General features: G+C 42.3%; 2 protein-coding genes across 12 annotated transcripts in view; both read left to right on the top strand.

Annotated features, from left to right (window-relative positions):
- Positions 1-15987, top strand: part of LOC119133384 (ryanodine receptor 1-like) — a 33380-nt gene extending 17393 nt beyond the window's left edge. Inside the window, exons 68-107 of one of the 10 annotated variants that reach the window (XM_037269120.1) lie at positions 13-333; positions 439-679; positions 780-867; positions 947-1039; positions 1228-1242; positions 3374-3544; positions 3624-3683; positions 3756-3890; positions 3968-4080; positions 4155-4251; positions 4327-4436; positions 4516-4567; positions 4642-4734; positions 6116-6215; positions 6279-6358; positions 6434-6510; positions 6578-6651; positions 7680-7697; positions 8145-8225; positions 8304-8392; positions 8485-8613; positions 8703-8807; positions 10307-10339; positions 10845-10926; positions 10997-12315; positions 12383-12465; positions 12658-12814; positions 12943-13029; positions 13109-13378; positions 13465-13595; positions 13667-13709; positions 13768-13901; positions 13981-14041; positions 14218-14364; positions 14467-14601; positions 14675-14831; positions 15085-15149; positions 15234-15334; positions 15409-15460; positions 15583-15987. In XM_037269120.1, the coding sequence (XP_037125015.1) occupies positions 13-333; positions 439-679; positions 780-867; positions 947-1039; positions 1228-1242; positions 3374-3544; positions 3624-3683; positions 3756-3890; positions 3968-4080; positions 4155-4251; positions 4327-4436; positions 4516-4567; positions 4642-4734; positions 6116-6215; positions 6279-6358; positions 6434-6510; positions 6578-6651; positions 7680-7697; positions 8145-8225; positions 8304-8392; positions 8485-8613; positions 8703-8807; positions 10307-10339; positions 10845-10926; positions 10997-12315; positions 12383-12465; positions 12658-12814; positions 12943-13029; positions 13109-13378; positions 13465-13595; positions 13667-13709; positions 13768-13901; positions 13981-14041; positions 14218-14364; positions 14467-14601; positions 14675-14831; positions 15085-15149; positions 15234-15334; positions 15409-15460; positions 15583-15678 (5495 nt within the window). In that variant the 3' untranslated portion in view covers positions 15679-15987. The remainder of the gene's footprint in view (positions 1-12; positions 334-438; positions 680-779; positions 868-946; positions 1040-1227; positions 1243-3373; positions 3545-3623; positions 3684-3755; positions 3891-3967; positions 4081-4154; positions 4252-4326; positions 4437-4515; positions 4568-4641; positions 4735-6115; positions 6216-6278; positions 6359-6433; positions 6511-6577; positions 6652-7679; positions 7698-8144; positions 8226-8303; positions 8393-8484; positions 8614-8702; positions 8808-10306; positions 10340-10844; positions 10927-10996; positions 12316-12382; positions 12466-12657; positions 12815-12942; positions 13030-13108; positions 13379-13464; positions 13596-13666; positions 13710-13767; positions 13902-13980; positions 14042-14217; positions 14365-14466; positions 14602-14674; positions 14832-15084; positions 15150-15233; positions 15335-15408; positions 15461-15582) is intronic. The other 9 variants (XM_037269124.1, XM_037269121.1, XM_037269126.1 and 6 more) reach the window with 9 other exon arrangements.
- Positions 15988-16108: 121 nt separating this feature from the next.
- Positions 16109-18622, top strand: LOC119133386. Of its 2 annotated transcripts, none has more exons than XM_037269133.1 (5): positions 16109-16550; positions 17248-17506; positions 17736-17769; positions 17952-18123; positions 18211-18622. In XM_037269133.1, the coding sequence occupies exons 1-5, from the start codon at positions 16508-16510 to the stop codon at positions 18555-18557; spliced, it is 855 nt and encodes a 284-aa protein (XP_037125028.1). In that variant the 5' UTR covers positions 16109-16507; the 3' UTR covers positions 18558-18622. The 2 variants fall into 2 exon arrangements, with proteins under 2 accessions (XP_037125028.1, XP_037125029.1); XM_037269134.1 differs by having other exon boundaries at positions 17736-17760; positions 18036-18123.
- Positions 18623-18766: the final 144 nt, after the last annotated feature.

Genomic DNA, 18766 nt, shown 5'->3' on the forward strand with positions numbered 1-18766 from the left:
TGAATTCAAAAGTTTTGGGCCTCCCTAATGAAGTCCAGGAGCTTTGTCCAGATATCCCAGAGCTAGATTCTCTTCTGAAGGAGATCGGGGACTTGGCGGAGTCGGGCGCTCGCTATACGGAGATGCCTCACGTGATTGAGATCACCTTACCCATGCTGTGTAACTATCTGCCTCGCTGGTGGGAACGAGGGCTGGAGAACTTCCCTGAGATGGAGGCCCAGCTCTGCACCGCAGTTACCTCAGAACACCTCAATCAGTTGCTGGGCAGCATCATGAAAATCGTGGTCAACAATCTGGGGATTGACGAAGCCTCCTGGATGAAGAGGTTGGCTGGTGAGTCACTTTTTTAAATTTTACTGATTGGCAACATAAATAATCATGTTGAATTGAATTATTCGATGAGTGTATACTCATTTCTTGAGGTGACACTCTTTCCAGTGTTTTCACAGCCCATCGTGAGTCGGGCCAAACCAGAGATGCTCAAATCCCATTTCATCCCGACCATGGAGAAGCTAAAAAAACGCACGTCCAAGGTGGTGGCCGAGGAAGATCATCTGCGAATGGAGGGCAAATCAGAAGGTGACGAAGAAGACGGCACCATACGGGACGAGTTTGCCGTCCTCTGCCGAGACCTTTATGCGCTGTACCCGCTCCTCATCCGCTACGTGGACAACAACAGGTACGCGCTTAGGAAGTGTCGATCCAGATCGGAACCAAGTCTTATTGGGATTTTCGGCTCACTTTTGGAGAGAGGCTTGAAGTATTATCTTCTGTCACAGAGCAAGATGGCTTACCTGCCCGGACCCCGATGCCGAGGAACTCTTCCGCATGGTCGGAGAGGTCTTCATATTCTGGTCGAAATCTCACGTGGGTGCAGTACACACTTTTTGACATCAAAAGCCGTTTGTATCAATGTGTTATAGAAATGTCTCTAATGCTGCTGCAGAACTTCAAGCGGGAAGAGCAGAACTTTGTGGTGATGAATGAGATCAATAACATGTCATTCCTCACCGCTGACAGCAAGAGCAAAATGAGTAAGGTGAGTTGATGCAGAGTAACGTTTTGTCAGTGCAAGTGAGACAGATCCAGTTGTGCATTTTTTTTTTTTTTTACCTCTAAAGGTTTGATTTCAAATAGCTATTTGGCAGCAAAAGCAGTTATGTTAACAATATTCTCTCTTTGGTTGTCCCTTTTCCTCATCTGTTGGGTTGCGGCTGGGTTTTCCAGGGCGGGGACTCAGAGGTTAGACCTTGTTCCTGCACGACCGCTGTGCTGACCGCATGGCACCTCACTTTGGGGGCGCTTTTCATCAACCTCCCCAGCACACTGGCACATTGGATCCACACACTGAGTTATAACAAATACACTCTCATGCACATTGATATGGATCAAAGTATTGATACACACACACTGAGCAGTGGTTTGATGAAATCCCTTAGTTTACTCTCTTCAAACATAATGGCGCCGTAATGTGTTCCAATACTTTTGTTAATATAGTGTAGAAGTATATATATGTATGTGCACATATAGAGTAACATCTACATTCCATAGGACAAGGCCTGACATGTCATGGCCCCTTTTTTCAGCACAGGCAGCTGTGTCCACTTTGTCAGCTGAGATTTTGTCATTTCTATAAATACAGATTTGATTTTATTATTACACATGCAGCGGAACGTCCTTCGCAAGGCTAGCTCAGGTTTGGTTTCATTTAAAACCATCTTCATCTTGCCAAGGTAAACAAAACACACTATCCATTCCGTTTTCTCAGCTCGTAAGACACGAAGGATCACACCGGACATCAGGGCAGAGCCTTGCCCAGTCCTGCCAGTGTGCGAGGGGGGGGAGTCCGGGGGCGCTTGATGAAAGTACTCAGCTGTAGACTTGGGCTCATGGCACTGAACTTTGCACTAAGCCCACGCTGGCAGTGAGAGCACAGTGCCATCATGCTGTCAGTTTGCTCTCTGTTAATCATAGTCCAACTTGGAATCTTGTAGAATGTCTCGTTTCCTTTCCTAGCTGGCGGGTTGACCTGTAGCTTGTGTACTGCTGCTTTCTACCACTAGAAGATGATAGTAGACTTGTCTTGGAGGGGTTGTCAAGGACATACAAAAAATGAATTGGGTTTGGAACTGAACAGCATTTCAATTGTGTGTGTGAACTAATCTTGAATTCTGTCCTTGACGGCCCTTCTTACTTCTCTGTGCTCTTTCTTCTCTCCTACCTGGAAAAGCCATGGAGCCTCATGGTTTATTTTCCTTCAAAATGCTCAAGTATGTAAAACCCACTAACACATCTGAGGCTTAACATGACCTATCAGTAGCTAAAGCTTTGGGGTTGCCATGTTAGAATGTGCTCCAAATGATTTTAACCAATACATTAATTCACACTTATTGTCTAAATTTTTTACCCGGAACGCTTTGCAGCCTGTTCCCATAACATATGACACTGGCACAGAACTTAATCATTCATATAAATATGTCGAGCCCTGTCAAAAATTCTGCCTTTACGAGGATAGTTTAGTTTTGGTTTGATTGACACTGTCAAGAATTGTATTGTTTCCAAAAGTGCACTGTTCCTTCATCAGGTACAAAAGTAACGGAAAGTATGAGAAAGTCTTCTCATAAAACAATTTCTTAATATCGTTTGAAACAAAGATGATGGTAGATGCACCGTAGTTTTAAACTCAATTATAATTGGGAACCACTAAGGCTTTAGAATTCAAATTCCAAAATGTTTCTTTACACATTCGCAAATATTTATTTACTCATTGTTATTTAGCTCCAGCATGACTAAAATAAAGCAATAAAATTGCTGTTCATGCTAGTTAACGTCCAATACATAACCCAATAAAATCATATTTTCTCCCCCTCTCATGAATGAAGAGCATTCATCTAAAGGCCTGAACATGACAACAGGAAAGGAGTGCAGGAGGCAAGCACGGGGACCAGCTCTGTCCTATCAACAGTCTGCAACTAATTCATTAATTTCATTGTGTTTTTATCTGAAGCGGCTAATGTTTAATAGCTTCACTTTCTTCCATACGAATCATCTTGCTCAAGATTTGAAGAATGGTTTTCACTGCACGCTTTCTCAACCCATTTGTATAAAACTCCTTTAACGCGCACACCAGCGAGGCCCTCACGTTGCCCCCCATGCACCATCCACCACACCCTCTACTTACCAGCTCAGAGAATTTTTTTTCTACACATTTACACCTTCATAACTATTTCCAGGGTTCAAAATAAAGAAGATGCTGATCTTTGAACGCTATTCAGCAGGAGCGTGATTATCGCTCGGTTATTTGGTCAACTCTAAAGTTTTGGTTGTGGCACGTTATGAGATGCTGTGAATACTTGCTTGTGCTTTGTGTCAGGGCGGAGGCTCGGATGCCGAGCGTACCAAGAAGAAAAAACGTGGGGACCGCTACTCGGTGCAGACTTCGCTCATTGTGGCCGCTTTAAAGAAGATGCTCCCCATCGGTCTCAACATGTGCTCTCCTGCCGACCAGGAGCTCATCAGCTTGGCCAAGATTCGATATTCTTTGGTACTACAATGAGATATGATCACACAACCAGCTTTGAATAAAAAAAAAAGAAATTGTGTTTTTTTTTTTTATTGCACAGAGAGATACTGATGAAGAAGTTCGAGAGTTCCTGCAGAATAATCTCCACCTGCAGGGGAAGGTCTCATCCCACGCATGTTTTAAAGTTCAACACTCAAGGAGGTTTTCTAAATAGTGATGTCGTTGCGCGTAGGTGGACAATCCATCCATGCGCTGGCAGATGGCGCTTTATAAGGAAATGGCAGGAAAAGCAGAGGATGCTGATGCGGCAGAGAAAGTGGTCAAGAGGGTACAGGAGGTCTCCGCTGTCCTCTACCACCTCGAAGTGGTGAGCAATTTCTTCCTGGCACTAATTTCCGTGAGAACATCTGATTTGCTTCATGTCCACGTTTGTTTCTTCTATAGACGGAGCACCCGTTTAAATCCAAGAAGATGGTGTGGCATAAATTGTTGTCCAAGCAGAGACGCCGGGCTGTTGTAGCTTGCTTCAGGATGACGCCGTTATACAACATCCCGAGGTCTTCAAGTTTTGCTACCTCTGTGCAATCTAATGTGATTCAATCGCCACACCTCACGTGTTTTGTCATCGCAGGCACAGAGCTTCCAACATGTTCCTTGAGGGTTACAAGCGCAACTGGCTTCACACCGAGGGTTACGCATTTGAAGACAGAATGATAGATGACTTGTCTGTGAGTGCCAGCTCATTTTGACGGGAATTTTTTTTTTGTCCGTTTACTCAGCTGTCATCTCTCTGTGTTTTTCAGAAAGCAATGGAGCAAGAAGAAGGAGATGAAGAAGAGGAGAAAGAAACCAAGCCGGATCCCCTCCACCAACTTATTCTGCATTTCAGTCGCACGGCTCTCACCGAAAAGAGGTTTCAGCAGTGGAATGTGGTTCAAACATATCAAAACATGCCTACACTTATTTTCTTCTGGCGTCTTCTCTTCTTTCAGTAAATTAGACACAGATCATCTTTATATGGCATATGCAGATATTATGGCAAAAGTAAGTCCTTATAGAGAAGGTGATTTAAATAGTGTTGAATCCAATTGACTTTTTTTTCCTCCCTCTTCTTGTAGAGTTGCCATATTGGTGAGGAAGAAGAAGGAGGAGAGGAAATGGTGGAAGAGGCTGAGGATGAGATGTCCTTTGAGGTGCGACAGTCAGAACTGGTAATGGGCGGCGAGGGGCTGGGGACCAGGAACACAACCGAGCGGTAGCTCTCGACGCATCGAGTGCTCTCATCTTCACGACGTCATTTCACCACCCTCTGCTCTCTCTCTCTCTCTCTCCCTCCCTCGTTTGTTTGTTGTACTTCATTCATTTTGATCTGCTTTTGTAGGAAATGATGACAAATCCACCAAGCCAGATGTTTGCACCTCAATTTAGTTTTCTTAGAATAACTCAGCAAAGCAAGAACATTTTTTATGAGCTATTCAATCTGGCTTGGCTCTAATTAGATATAATCCAATTGAATGTCAATTTAACACCAATCTAACGATACTTATGAAAATGATCTCATCTAAATGACACAATGTCAAATCAGCACTAGGAAGCAAAGTTTTTTGCTGGCTCATTCTTCTCTCTGTCGCTCTTTTCTTTTCCCCATGACTTCATGTAATGACCTCCACCTTCCTAACCTCCATCTTTGCTAACCGAATGCTGCTGATCAGTGTCTCCCCCCCTTCCCCACTTACATAGCCTACTGACAGACTACAGTGCAGAAGTGTTTGAAGAGCTAAAACATTCATGCACATAGCCAAGACGGGCGAGATCGTCGTCAGGTACGCGACGGATGGACGGAGGCGAAAAGCGAGTACAGCGTGACACATAGCGGGTAAAGCGCGGTTAGGCATACGTGGGTGGCGGGAGGTTGGGTTGGTTGCCGTGCCATGCGGGGGAGCTTTAGGATGCTCCACCTTGATTTGTGATGTGGCTGAAGAGAGGAATGTCTCTTCTGATTCAGAGATATTCATTCAATGGCCATTTTTGGTATTTCAATGACATTTTTCAGAATGCAAGTGGACCAAACCATTTTTTTTAAAATTCTATTCCTCCACCAACCCAAAAAAAATAATTCGAGCTTACCTGATTATTCCAAATAAAGGCACATCACTAAAAGCCAAGGAAATATCTCCGACACAGAGGGATTGCAGCTCTTGTCGACGCTGTTGGGATAAAAAAGCTGCAAGCTTTGTGGCTGCCATTGCTGCCTGTAGTCTAACGCTTGCTCCAGCCAGCAAACGTGAACAAGTAGTGTTGTGACTCCACCACTAATCAAGTGAGTTGAGAGGATGTGTGTGAAAGAATCAGACCAATATCTTGATCAGCCATTCTAATTTCTTTTCACTTAAATTTAGATCGCATAGGGGCTTGAATGAAAGAATGTGAGTTGTTGCAAGAATCTAAATGGATAGAATGAATTTGAACTCCGTGATTGATTATATGGAAATTTGAAGGCCCCGCTCTGAACAATAAACTATTTCTATCCATTTACATTCCAAATGTGCAATTCTTCCAAGTGGCACATATTCATCATGTTGTCGGCCACAGGAGAAAGAAATGGAGAAACAAAGACTGCTTTACCAGCAGTCCAGGCTTCACAATCGTGGAGCCGCAGAGATGGTCCTGCAGATGATCAGCGCCTGCAAAGGTGGACCTCCTCTGCCTGTCCCTTGTTGATTCACAATGCTTACCTCATGATTTGCTCGTATAGGCGAGACAGGCCCGATGGTGTCTACAACCCTCAAATTGGGTATCTCCATTCTTAATGGTGGAAATAGTGAGGTTCAACGGGTAAGCTCTTTGTTACATTCAACATCACCTCATTGAATTCATTCAAATCTGCACTTTTTGTTGCTCGTTCCCTAGAAAATGCTGGAGTACCTGAGGGATAAAAAAGACGTTGGCTTCTTTTTGAGTGTCCAAGCCTTGATGCAAACATGCAGGTTTGAATGCAAATCATTTTTCATCAGTGTGCAGATTGTAGGCATACTTTGCTCATATTGTCCACAGTGTCCTGGATCTGAATGCTTTTGAGAGGCAGAACAAAGCTGAGGGCCTGGGCATGGTCTCAGAGGAGGGCAGCAGTAAGTCTCCTTCTCCTCCTAATTGCATTTTTGTCAAGGAGGCAAATCTCCATGAAGAATATACTGTTTAAAAAATTGACAGCAGAATTATGCACCGTAGTGTTGTGTGGAGGGATGGAAACAAATGTAGTACATGCCCATGGCATGAGTCATGAAGAACAACTGGACTTTCTAATGACATCTGATACAGCGTGTTTTAAAAAAAAAAAAAAAAAAAAAAAAAAAAAAAGAAGGAAAATCTGCCTTTATAAAGCTAATATTCACTTTTTGGTTGTAAGTGCCAGTTTTTTTTTTTTTGCACAAAGGAAAAGTGTTTCTCTCCCTAATGGTACGCCCATTTGATCATCTTTGGATGGCAAATTTAATTTGAAATTTATCTGCAAAACTTCAAATCCATGAAAAAAATTAAAGAAAAACAAAGCATGATTAGAATGGCTAACAAACAAACACTGCTAGTTAGATATTCATTTTACTCATTGAATTTCCCAATGAGGCTGAATTCTGACTTACATAACATGCTTAGTCGCATAAAAAAAAAAAAAGGAAAAATATCCAGCAAGCATCTCAGTCGAAGCCCCATTCAAATGATGCACAGGTTTACACCGCAGGTTAAGCCCGTAATCATCTTACATCAATGCCGTGCACATGATTATTTTTTTTCATATAAGGGCATTGCAATATTTGTGCAACACCATCAAAACATATTAAAAAAACAACACACATGGACATCATGTGGCATTCAATTTACCGAATCTTTGTTAATTGAATGATTTGTTACCTAACCTAAAAGAAAATATCATTAATACTTGAATAAGTGTTAATGAATTCAATATTTTTGGGGTTGTTTTGTCATAGTTTTTCTGCTAGTCCTCACCTGCAGTTGACTTCTCATCAAATCATGGGATTTGATTTCAAAATGTCGTGGGATTGTTGTTGATCTCCCTCCTCCTCATCTCCACATTGATCCTCTCTCCCTATCCCCACCATCACTGCCGCCTCTCCCCTGTCCGTCCTTTCATGGTCCTCAGAGTTGAGCGCAGATCGGGGTAAATCATCGTTTCTCCATCGACCCCTCCCCCCTTCTCCCTCACACTGCATTAGAGATGATTGAATGGATGTCACTCATGTTTACAGCTTGCACCCTTCTGTGTTCATGCTAACATCTGGTTGAGTTTGTGTAGCATTTGTTCTGCGGGTGACACCTAACTACATCCTGGTACGGGTTCTCATGACAGCTTCGTAGGATTTTGTGCAGAACCAAAGCGGGATTTTAAAGCTGGTGTACAAATGATCCGATATTGCGATACAGTTTCTAAATGATGGCAACATTTCTTACAATTCAATGACAATTCAATGACAATTTCCTACCAAGTGAGAACTCGTTTCATCACGAGTAGCACATTGTCAATCACTTTCTTGGTTCAAACCACATTCTTAACTTGCCGTACATTCCAGGCAAAGCTCAACTTCAAAATATCCTTTCTCTGATTTAGATGAGAAGGTCATGGCAGATGACGAGTTCACCTGTGACCTCTTCCGCTTCTTGCAGCTGCTGTGCGAAGGTCACAATAACGGTGAGCGTGGGAAATATTCCTTTGTTATTATTACAGCATTGTGAGGTGTTATTAAAAGAACCCGCATCCTGTTTGCAGACTTTCAGAACTACTTAAGGACACAAATAGGAAGCACAACAACTATTAACATCATCATCTGTACAGTCGATTACCTGCTCAGACTCCAGGTTTCAAAATATAAAATATGTTTTTTTATTTTTAAATCAAGATATTTCATGAGATGTCATTATTATGTCTTTTTTTTTTTATCTCTGTGAAGGAATCAATTAGTGACTTCTATTGGTACTACTCTGGCAAGGATATCATTGATGAGCCAGGAAAGAAGAATTTCTCCAAAGCAATGACAGTCGCCAAACAGATTTTTAACAGTCTAACTGAATATATTCAGGTTAAACCAAAAAAAAAAAAAAAAAAACTCATTCGCAACCTTTTTTTATTCTCGCCTCCTTTGTTTAAAGTGAAGCTTTCTCTCATCAGGGCCCGTGCACAGGTAACCAGCAGTCCCTGGCCCACAGCAGGCTGTGGGACGCCATCGTGGGCTTCCTCCACGTCTTTGCTCACATGATGATGAAATTGGCTCAGGTATGCTCTTGTCACATTTTTGCCTTTATGACATACTTGCTCTTAGTAGGAATGAAGGTTGCTCACCTTTTTTCTGACCGATGCCAGTATGAGTACCCAAGATGCATCTTGAAATTCTGCCTGTAATGTTTATGATGCAATGTTTCTCATGCTTCCAAAATGTTCTCCTTTTTGCAAATCCAGTATTTCTTATCTAGCTCTTGGATAATATCTCATTATTTTTGTCAAGTGTACTTAATATTGTGCCCATAAGTACCTCGATCATATGGCAGGATGGTGTGTCACGTGTTCTGTGTGCTGCTAGTGGTTGTTTGCTAGGCTAGAGCTTTCCAAGTACGACAAACCCAAGCTCGGCAGATGTCTGTATGACTAAACGTAGATTAAAATGAGTAGTTAGTACTTGCTCAAGAATAAATAATAAAATCAATGATGGCTGTACGTATTGCATTTAACTGTTTAAGTGTCAGCATCTTGTTGTGCATGCAGCTCACTGTCACACTCTCATGGCTGTCAAAGGGTCACTTGAATACAACCATTGCAGCCATTGTTGATGTTATTAATTAAACAAACAGGACTTTAGCTTATTTTAATCGAGCGTATTTACATATTTTAAGATTAAAACCTAAAAAAGCATTTTCCATCAAGCATTTCTTTTTTTGCAACTGCAAATAAGGGCTTCATGAAAATTTGCACTTATTTTTAGAAATAATCAAATTTTCAAAAGAGATGCACTTTTTTTCATTTTTACTTAGATTGCATCATCCACCAATAGTTTCTTAACTCTCATTCTGAATTTTTTTACATGACTTCAAGAACAAGATGACTCTGCACTCCTCTGTTTTGCAGTCCATTATTTAATGTGCTGAAAATTTTCAACATACGTACTTTCTAACCTTTAAATTCAACCAATAATTTAAGTAGCAGCAATGATGTTAGGAATTAAACTGTACATTGTGGCGATTGTTGTTCCAACTATAATTCAAAATATATACTATATATATTTTATATTTATATATATATATATATATATATATATATTATTTTTTTTTTCTTTCTGTTTTTCTTTTTAACTTTTTTTTTTCCATGCACTAGAATGTTTTACTTGCTTAAAAACTGAATCTTTTTAATGGTTGTTTAGATCGTCTTCTACGTAAAGTATGTATTCACTTTTTATATCATAATGTGTTTTATTTTGCCGCATCAGTTTCACCTCTCTGACTCTTTCTTTTTTTTAATACACCTGCTTTGTAAAAAGGGATCTTTGTGGAATTTTAAAATTTTAATACAATTAAGCACCATTCATTAGAACTATCGCTTTTCCCTCCAATTATAAATGGATCACCTGCAGAACGCATGTTGCACTGCAGATCAAAAAGTCTTGAGTGGTGGTTGACGGACATTCCTGAAAGGTTTTCAAGAACCACCACACAAGACTAAATCAGTCCCACTGACGCACTTTTCTAGACAAATGTGGCATTCACCAACGTATGTTTTCTTAGGAACACAACAGAGAATACGTAACATACACTGAGGTTTGTCATGATTGTAAACAAATAATTGCTTGTTGCATTTTCTGTGATTCGTATAACAATTTAGGACAACAAAGCAGGCGACTTCAAACCTCCCCGAGAAAATGACTGACTTTTAACCACCACTCTTCCAGTCTACGTTTTTAATACATTTTATTATTCTGCTGTTGGAAGACACCTTTTAATGAAATATTCGCTCGCTGTGTGTTCACAATTTAACAAGCATTTATGTCGTCATTGGACGCGTCTGTATTAACCTGCTGGACAATGCTTTTTATTTGTGCTGTGATGTTGTGGCGTCTTCTTTGACCTTAACTCCACTTGAGTGCGGCAAATATTTGTACTCCTTCAGCAATGGGGCACTTTTATCGTCAGATAATTCTTCATAATAACTGTGGAGGATTTTTACCTTTTGTTTTTGCTTCTCCCTTCCCAGTGGCTGCATCTCCTTCCGTAATTCTCACTAATGTGTTCGAAAAAGATGTAGCCTGTTTTTGTATGATTGCAGGATTCGAGCCAGATTGGTCTGCTAAAGGAGCTTCTGGACCTGCAGAAAGACATGGTGGTCATGTTGCTTTCGCTCTTGGAGGGTAAATAGTACTTTTTTTTTTTCAGGTTAGTCATGCATTTGTCAGATCTTTGTTTTATTGGGTCACTCAGGGAACGTGGTGAATGGCACCATTGCCCGTCAGATGGTGGACATGCTTGTGGAGTCATCCAGCAACGTGGAGATGATCTTGAAGTTCTTTGACATGTTCCTCAAACTGAAAGACATCGTGGCTTCCGACGCCTTCCAAGATTACATCACAGACCCTCGGGGTCTTATCTCCAAGAAGGACTTCCAGAAGGCCATGGACAGTCAGAAGCAGTACACACCTTCCGAGATCCAGTTCCTTCTGTCTTGCTCGGAGGCGGATGAAAACGATATGATCAACTACGAGGAATATGCCAGTCGCTTCCAGGAGCCCGCCAAGGACATCGGGTTCAACATCGCCGTGCTCCTCACCAACCTGTCTGAGCACGTTCCCCATGACACCCGGTTGCAGAACTTCCTGGAACAAGCCGAGAGCGTGTTGAATTACTTCCGCCCCTTCCTGGGCCGGATCGAGATCATGGGGGCCAGTCGCAAGATTGAGCGCATCTACTTTGAGATCAGCGAGGTCAACCGCAGACAGTGGGAGATGCCTCAGGTCCGAGAGTCCAAGCGGCAGTTCATCTTTGACGTCGTCAACGAGGGCGGAGAGTCAGAGAAGATGGAGATGTTTGTAAACTTCTGCGAGGACACCATCTTTGAGATGAATATCGCCTCGCAGATTTCTGAGCAGGAAGAAGAGGAGAAAGGTGAGGAGGAGGAGGAGGGAGAGGAACAAGCAGGGGAGGGAGGCACAGGAGCAGCTGTCGGAGCGGGAGAAGAGGAGGCTAATGGCGAGGAGGCACCGCCGGAGTCCAGCTCGGCCTTTGTGGACTTCATCAACAGCGTGTTGAGCTTCTTCAGCATTTTCACCTTCCGTAATCTCCGCCGGCAATATCGCCGAGTGAGGAAGATGACCTTGAAAGAAATTGTGGTGGGCCTATCCACCTTCTTCTGGACCATACTCATGAGCATCCTGCTCTTCATCTACAGCGTGTGCAAAGGTTTCTTTATGATCATCTGGCACGCCCTGTTCGGAGGCGGTTTAGTGGAGGGAGCTAAAAATATCACGGTGACAGAGATTTTGGCCAGCATGCCGGATCCGACGCAAGATGACGTGCACGGCGATGGACCGGGGGAACCCGGAGTAGGGGAGGAGCAAGACACGGGCGGGGTTACCGACACTGGAGAAACCGGTAGTGGGGAAGAGGAAGAGGAGGATACCCAGGAGAAGGAAGGAGGAAGGATTCCTGGTATCGATGCCCCTGGCGGTCTTGGTGACATGGGGGTCGAGGCCCCGGTTGAGCCGCCAACCCCTGAAGGAACGCCCATAACAAAGAGGAAAATGGTTAGTTGGTGCTTTTATCAATGAATGCTCTGGAAAGATTTGTGACTAGTCTTGTCTTCTATCACAGCAGCCAGAAGAAGCCGATGGCAGCCAGAAGCCTCCAGAACCGGCGCCTGTTGAGGAAGCCCCCCCAGAACCAGAGAAGGCCGAGTATAGTGTTACATTTCATTGTCTCCACACCTCCATGAAAATTAATCACTCTAATTAAATTGGACCCCATTTTATATCCCATTTGTGTTTGTATCACACTACACAACAAGGAAATGCTAACAAATTTAAAGAAATGGATGATGGAAATTTAAAAAAAATGGATGATGGAAATAATCACAGTTCTGTTTTTAGTGTTGAAAATGGAGAGAAAGCAGAGAAAGAACCTGAGAGTCGTGGCAAAGTAGATGACAAACCCAAGAAATCTGCTGTGAAAAAAGAGAAGAAGCCCAAGAAAGGAGGGGGATTCCAAATCTGGACCGAGCTGGAAACACAGAGGAATAAATTCATGGTGATTTTTTAATTTTTTATCATTGATAGGCGCGTCTTCATTATTTCATCATATTGATTGATGTATTGTTCTGTTTTGGTGTGGAAAATGGTTGGATGGCTAATTCAACTTTTCTCTCTCCTTCATAGAACTACCTTTCCAGAAACTTCTACAACCTGCGATTTCTGGCTCTCTTCCTCGCTTTTGCATTGAACTTCATTCTGCTCTTCTACAAGGTGAGCTTATTGACGATTCAGATGATTTTTTTTTTTCTTAAAAAGCTGTAAATATAATAACATTGTCTGCCTGGTGCAGGTGTCTGAAAGCCCGCCGGAGGACGAAGACGTGGAGGGATCCGGTCTGGCGGAGGGAAGTGGGTTCTTCGAAGGCTCCGGTCTATTTGACGGTTCTGGAGATGAAGGCGACGGATCTGGAATGAGCGACGGGGATGAGGATGAGGAAGACGTGCCACTGTATTACTATTTAGAGGAGAGCACCGGCTACATGCAGCCTACATTGTCCTTCCTCGCCATTCTGCACACCGTCATCTCCTTCATCTGCATTATTGGTTACAACTGCCTCAAAGTAGGCGCAACTTAACTGCTGTCTTCGATTTGATCCCACGGAATGGTTCCATAACATCGTTTTTTCTTTTTTTCTTTCCATGTCAGATTCCACTGGTGATCTTCAAACGGGAAAAGGAACTTGCAAGAAAGTTGGAGTTTGACGGGCTCTACATTACGGAGCAGCCGGAGGATGAAGACATCAAGGGCCAGTGGGATCGATTGGTTCTAAATACTCCGTATGTTGGAAAACACAAACATATTCATATCTTAAATGCTCAATCACTCATTTTTCTTGCTCTTCTTACAGCTCTTTCCCAAACAACTATTGGGATAAGTTTGTCAAACGAAAGGTGAGTTGATTTGCTTTGCTGTTAAAATGCACGTGTGAACTTTAATGTGTGTCTGCAGGTTTTGGATAAATACGGAGACATTTATGGACGGGAAAGAATCGCTGAACTTCTGGGTGTCGACTTAGCGTCATTGGATGTGAGTCAGCAGCACGAAAAGAAACAAGAGGGATCGGACAACTCAACATTTGCATGGTGGGCAAATGAGATAAGATACTTCCGATGATACAAGTAATAATGACGTTGCGCTTTAATTGTGTATTTGTCTTTTCAGGGCGAATGCCGTTGACGCCAAGTACCAGATTTGGAAGTTTGGTGTTGTGTTCACAGACGGCGTAAGCACATCGATTTATTTGTTTTTACTTTCAGGTCATACTTTTTATCTGTGCTTTATTTTTTTTTCAGTTGAGCAAACTCAATAACTTTATTTCATTGCTTTTATTGAAGATGCCCAAGCATCAAAATTCCACGTTGAAATCCATCTGGGTAACCCAAAGCTCTTTTTTCCCAGACCTTCCTTTACTTGTGTTGGTACCTGATTATGTCCCTGCTTGGCCACTACAACAACTTCTTCTTCGCTTGCCATCTGCTGGACATCGCCATGGGTGTCAAGACCCTCCGCACCATTCTTTCCTCAGTGACACATAATGGAAAACAGGCGAGTGACAATAAAAATATTTTCTCCACTCTGTTTACCAGTCATGTGTGTGAAGCCATCTGCAGTATTTTGTCGCTAACTGGGCTCCTTATGTTCTTCTAGCTGATGATGACAGTGGGCCTGTTGGCGGTGGTGGTGTACCTCTACACGGTGGTGGCCTTCAACTTCTTCCGCAAATTTTACAACAAGAGCGAAGATGAGGACGAACCCGATATGAAATGTGACGACATGATGACCGTGAGTTTCTCGCGGAGCTACGACCAACAGTACTCCTCAGATATGTTGTGTAAATATTTGTTTTTTCCTCCAGTGCTACCTGTTCCACATGTATGTGGGCGTACGCGCTGGCGGAGGTATCGGAGATGAGATCGAGGATCCCGCCGGAGACGAATACGAGTTATACCGAGTGGTCTTTGACATCACTTTCTTCTTCTTTGTCATCGTCATCCTGCTGGCTATCATCCAGGGTAAGACAAAGTACTGCTTAACTTACCGGACAACACATTAGGTACACTTTGAAAGAACTCAAACCGGCTGCACCTTTTAACTTAATAAACACATCGTTCAACAAATACGTAGCCGATAGTGTCACTCAAAAAATTTATTTATTTATTTATTTATTTATGTATTTATTTATTATTGTTTATTATGTTTTTTTTTTAAATCTATTTAATATTTTGTACATATAATGACAAATACTTGTGTGCGCATTTGCTGCAGGTTTGATTATTGATGCATTCGGAGAGCTCAGAGATCAACAAGAGCAGGTTAAAGAAGACATGGAAGTATGTTCATGAACTATTATGACTCCTTTGTGGTAGTTATTGGTACCATATGTAGCTTAACTACTTTTTGTTGTTGATGTACAGACTAAATGCTTCATATGTGGCATTGGGAGTGATTACTTTGATACAACACCACATGGATTTGAGACTCACACACTGGATGAGCACAACCTGGCCAATTACATGTGAGTGTGTGGACTCTGTGCTGTGTGTGAATATTTACATACGTGCAATGAAGAAGCATTTAAATCCTTTCCAGGTTCTTCTTAATGTATCTTATCAACAAAGATGAGACCGAGCACACTGGACAGGTGAGCACTATTCCTTTAGTTTTTTTTTTTTTTTATGATATTGTTCTATTTTTAGCCTATTTCGCAACCGGCATCAATTTTGCCTTATATTCTAATCCTCAACTCTTTCTTTATTATGTTAGGAGTCTTATGTGTGGAAAATGTACCAAGAGCGATGCTGGGACTTCTTCCCTGCCGGAGACTGTTTCCGAAAGCAATATGAAGATCAGCTGTCTTAGTCTTGAAGTACAAAACTTCTTATTTTTGTGGATTATTCTGACATAAAAATGTCACACCATTCATTAGAACCCCAAAAATGACATGTGTGTGAAATTACTATTTATTTTTTAAAACCACACATCACGTTCAGATATTATTTATTGGCTTGAATATGCATTTGTTTTCTTTGTAGATGTAGAATATTGAATTCTTCTCAAATGGTGATCAATGAATTGTTGTGATCTGTTGTTGAAATGCGGCTTGATGTATCTGCATCTCATCTGCACTAGCGCAGTCACATTAGAATAAAAATAGCACTTTTTCATGTGTTTCTTTTCATCATCATTACGAGTGATGTCAATGCCTCAGCAGCGGGTGGCTTTAGATGAGAAACCAGCTGAAGAGGCTTTAGTGTTTTGAGCCTCTCTAGCCTAAAACGGAACTGTAATTACATCATCACAACACTGTACAGAAGCACGCTCACCAGCCGCATGGTCAGCTAAAATTTACTGAGATCCAATACCTCCATTGAGGTCTGATGTTGGATTTGAGAAAGTGTGTCAGAAAGACTTGAGGTCTGGGCTCTGGTTCTGCCACACCAGACTCATCCAAGTAAAACTTTAAGGACCTTGATATGTGTGCGCTAGGTCACAGTTATGCTGCTATTGAAGAGCGTCTTTTACTCTGATACTCTTTTGCGTGCCGATCCGACCTCTTCTGATGCAAAAGCGGCGCAACGTCCCATCTGAATGAGGATTAAGGCATTAAACCTCACATTGAGCCTCATGTGCTTTTCACCCGTCCCATCCTGTCCTATCATTCAGTCGGTCGTATTCGGCTGCTGTCAACATGAGCGTCTCCGGGATCCATCAAGGAACACTCAGGATGTACAGTGAGTCCAAGTATTGATTTGTACATTTTTGGGTCATTGTGGTTCATTCTAGTGATACCTTTGCAGATTCTTGATGATGTTGTGTTCATGTGTAAATACTGTACACTGCATATTGTATGCTTATATTTTTCTGATTCTTCTAATCAAGAAAATGAGTCGCTATTTGTCATTTGTGCTTACAAATAGAATGCGTGCTTAAATGTCACATTTCTGTTTTGGTACCGTAACGGACACATTTAGATTACGCTGTGTGTTTTAATCAGCCACTTTCTTTTATTTAATTAAGCACATGTTTTTTCCTGTACGTTTGGTGCATAGCCAGATGTTAGGGTGTGATTTTGATGAAAGCACGCTCTTATTTTTATGGTCTGATTGGTGCGGTGAGTTGATCCGCCAAACATCTGACTACCTCTAATCTGTTGACAGTGTGTTCACGCTGTAATCCGGCCCGCTCCTCATGTTCCCATCATCAATGCCAGCAAGATTTACTGAGCCCAGGCACATATTTTATATTTAATCAAATTTTTTTTTTACATCACCATGTCACAAATAGTATAGAGCAGAAATAGCGATGATCTGGTCTTGCACAAACATTTGCTGACTCAGCAGTTAAAAACAAAGCGATTCTGTTTCATGAATGATAATCACAGATACATGATGTGGAGAAACTGTGATCTGACTTTTTAACCTCTCCAAGGTGGATTTCTTTTCAAACAATGGAAGAAGAGGTTCCTGCTCCTGACAGCTGAAGGCAGCCTCCTCGTGTGTCACCATGCTTCAGCACCACCTGACCAGTTGGTCCTCCTGCAAAGCAGCTGCGAGGCCATCGTGGAGGGCAAGGAGATCCTCGACCTTCCAAAGCTGCCCGCCGGAGGGAGCCGAGATTGCTGCTTCGCTCTCATTTTGACCCAAAATAAATACCTGCTGCTTTTGACCGACACTCCTGCTGACTGCAGGTCTGATGGCCAACCTCTCACTGCTACTTTAATAATGAAACTTCTAAGTAATTGACATCTTTAAAGAACTGCAGTTTTTACCTTGTAAGGCAAACAAATGTTTACAAAGAGAACGTAGATGGTGATATTATCCTATCATCACGCATATACTCTCATTCTACTCACTCCCAATTTTGACATCACCATGACTTGAGATGTAAGAAGATAACTAACTCGTTTTGTTTTGCAGTCAATGGTTAAATGTGCTGAAAAAGGTGAAACAGGTGAGTCAAATTTTTACAGTAAGAGTCCCAATACTATTTTACCATGTTATTTTATTTAAATTGTTCCAGTGCACAATCTATTTATGCCAAAGCACTTTATACATTGAGCAGGTCAAGAAACACTTTCATATAACGATACAGAACTAGACTGTCGTACCAACCCTTTGTTTCTTTTCCCGCAGAGTGTCTCGTCACCTCTCGGTCTTTGCAAGCGACATCAGGTGCCGCCTCTCTGCATAGCTCTAAAAGACTTTGTCCCGGAGCAGATCCAGGAGAAAGATCCACCGCCTCCGCCAGTCAGCAATGGAGAGGCTCTTTCCCCAGGGCCTCTGAGCGGCTCCCCAAAAGATAAAGGTCAGCTTGACCACTCCTCTCTATGATGTTGAATTGTATTTATTTTCACTTCACAAGGACGTTAGAGTTTCCCGCTTTTGGAAACAGGCAGAAGCTCTCCACGTACAAAGTATTACAAAGGAGGGGCCCACTCGGTGAGCTGCCTGCGTCATGGCACCATCAACAACGCCCAGGCCATGAGGGCCGTGTACCTGCTGATGGGAGGGGCAGCCGCTTCCTCTGCTATGGGCTATTTAGGCGCCTGCTCACCCTCCAGCTTGGACGCCAAAGGAGCCGACCTGTCCATCAACTCAGACTTCTCAGATATCGGGGGACCGGCGGGGGTGTACCACACAGACAGCCCCGCCATCACCTCCCCTCATTTCAACAGCTTTGACTTTGAAATGGCAGACGCTGACTTTAATGCTTTTGACTGTGGCGGTTTTACGTTTTGACAAGCTCCTGCTTGCTGTTGAATGATGCTGGGTGAAGACAGAGTAGAAATAAACCAGAAATAAGAGGGGAAAAAAAGTGCAAATACGTGAAAAGTCCTCTTGATTATAATATTATAGTATTTCGTACTCTGTTACAAAGAATGTTACAGCATCATGTCATGCTGCATGCTACTCACGATACTCGTAGCATTATAATATTTGACGCAGTA

The sequence above is a fragment of the Syngnathus acus genome, chromosome 14 (assembly GCF_901709675.1).
Source record: "Syngnathus acus chromosome 14, fSynAcu1.2, whole genome shotgun sequence".
NCBI lineage: Eukaryota > Metazoa > Chordata > Actinopteri > Syngnathiformes > Syngnathidae > Syngnathus > Syngnathus acus.

Excerpts from the sequence above, each read along its gene's own strand:
- LOC119133386 (XM_037269133.1), top strand. The coding sequence starts at position 16,508 with ATGAGCGTCTCCGGGATCCATCAAGGAACACTCAGGATGTACA. Across the intron at positions 16,551-17,247 it reads AGGAACACTCAGGATGTACA|GTGGATTTCTTTTCAAACAA; the intron begins GTGAGTCCAAGT and ends AACCTCTCCAAG. Across the intron at positions 18,124-18,210 it reads CGGCTCCCCAAAAGATAAAG|GCAGAAGCTCTCCACGTACA; the intron begins GTCAGCTTGACC and ends TTTTGGAAACAG.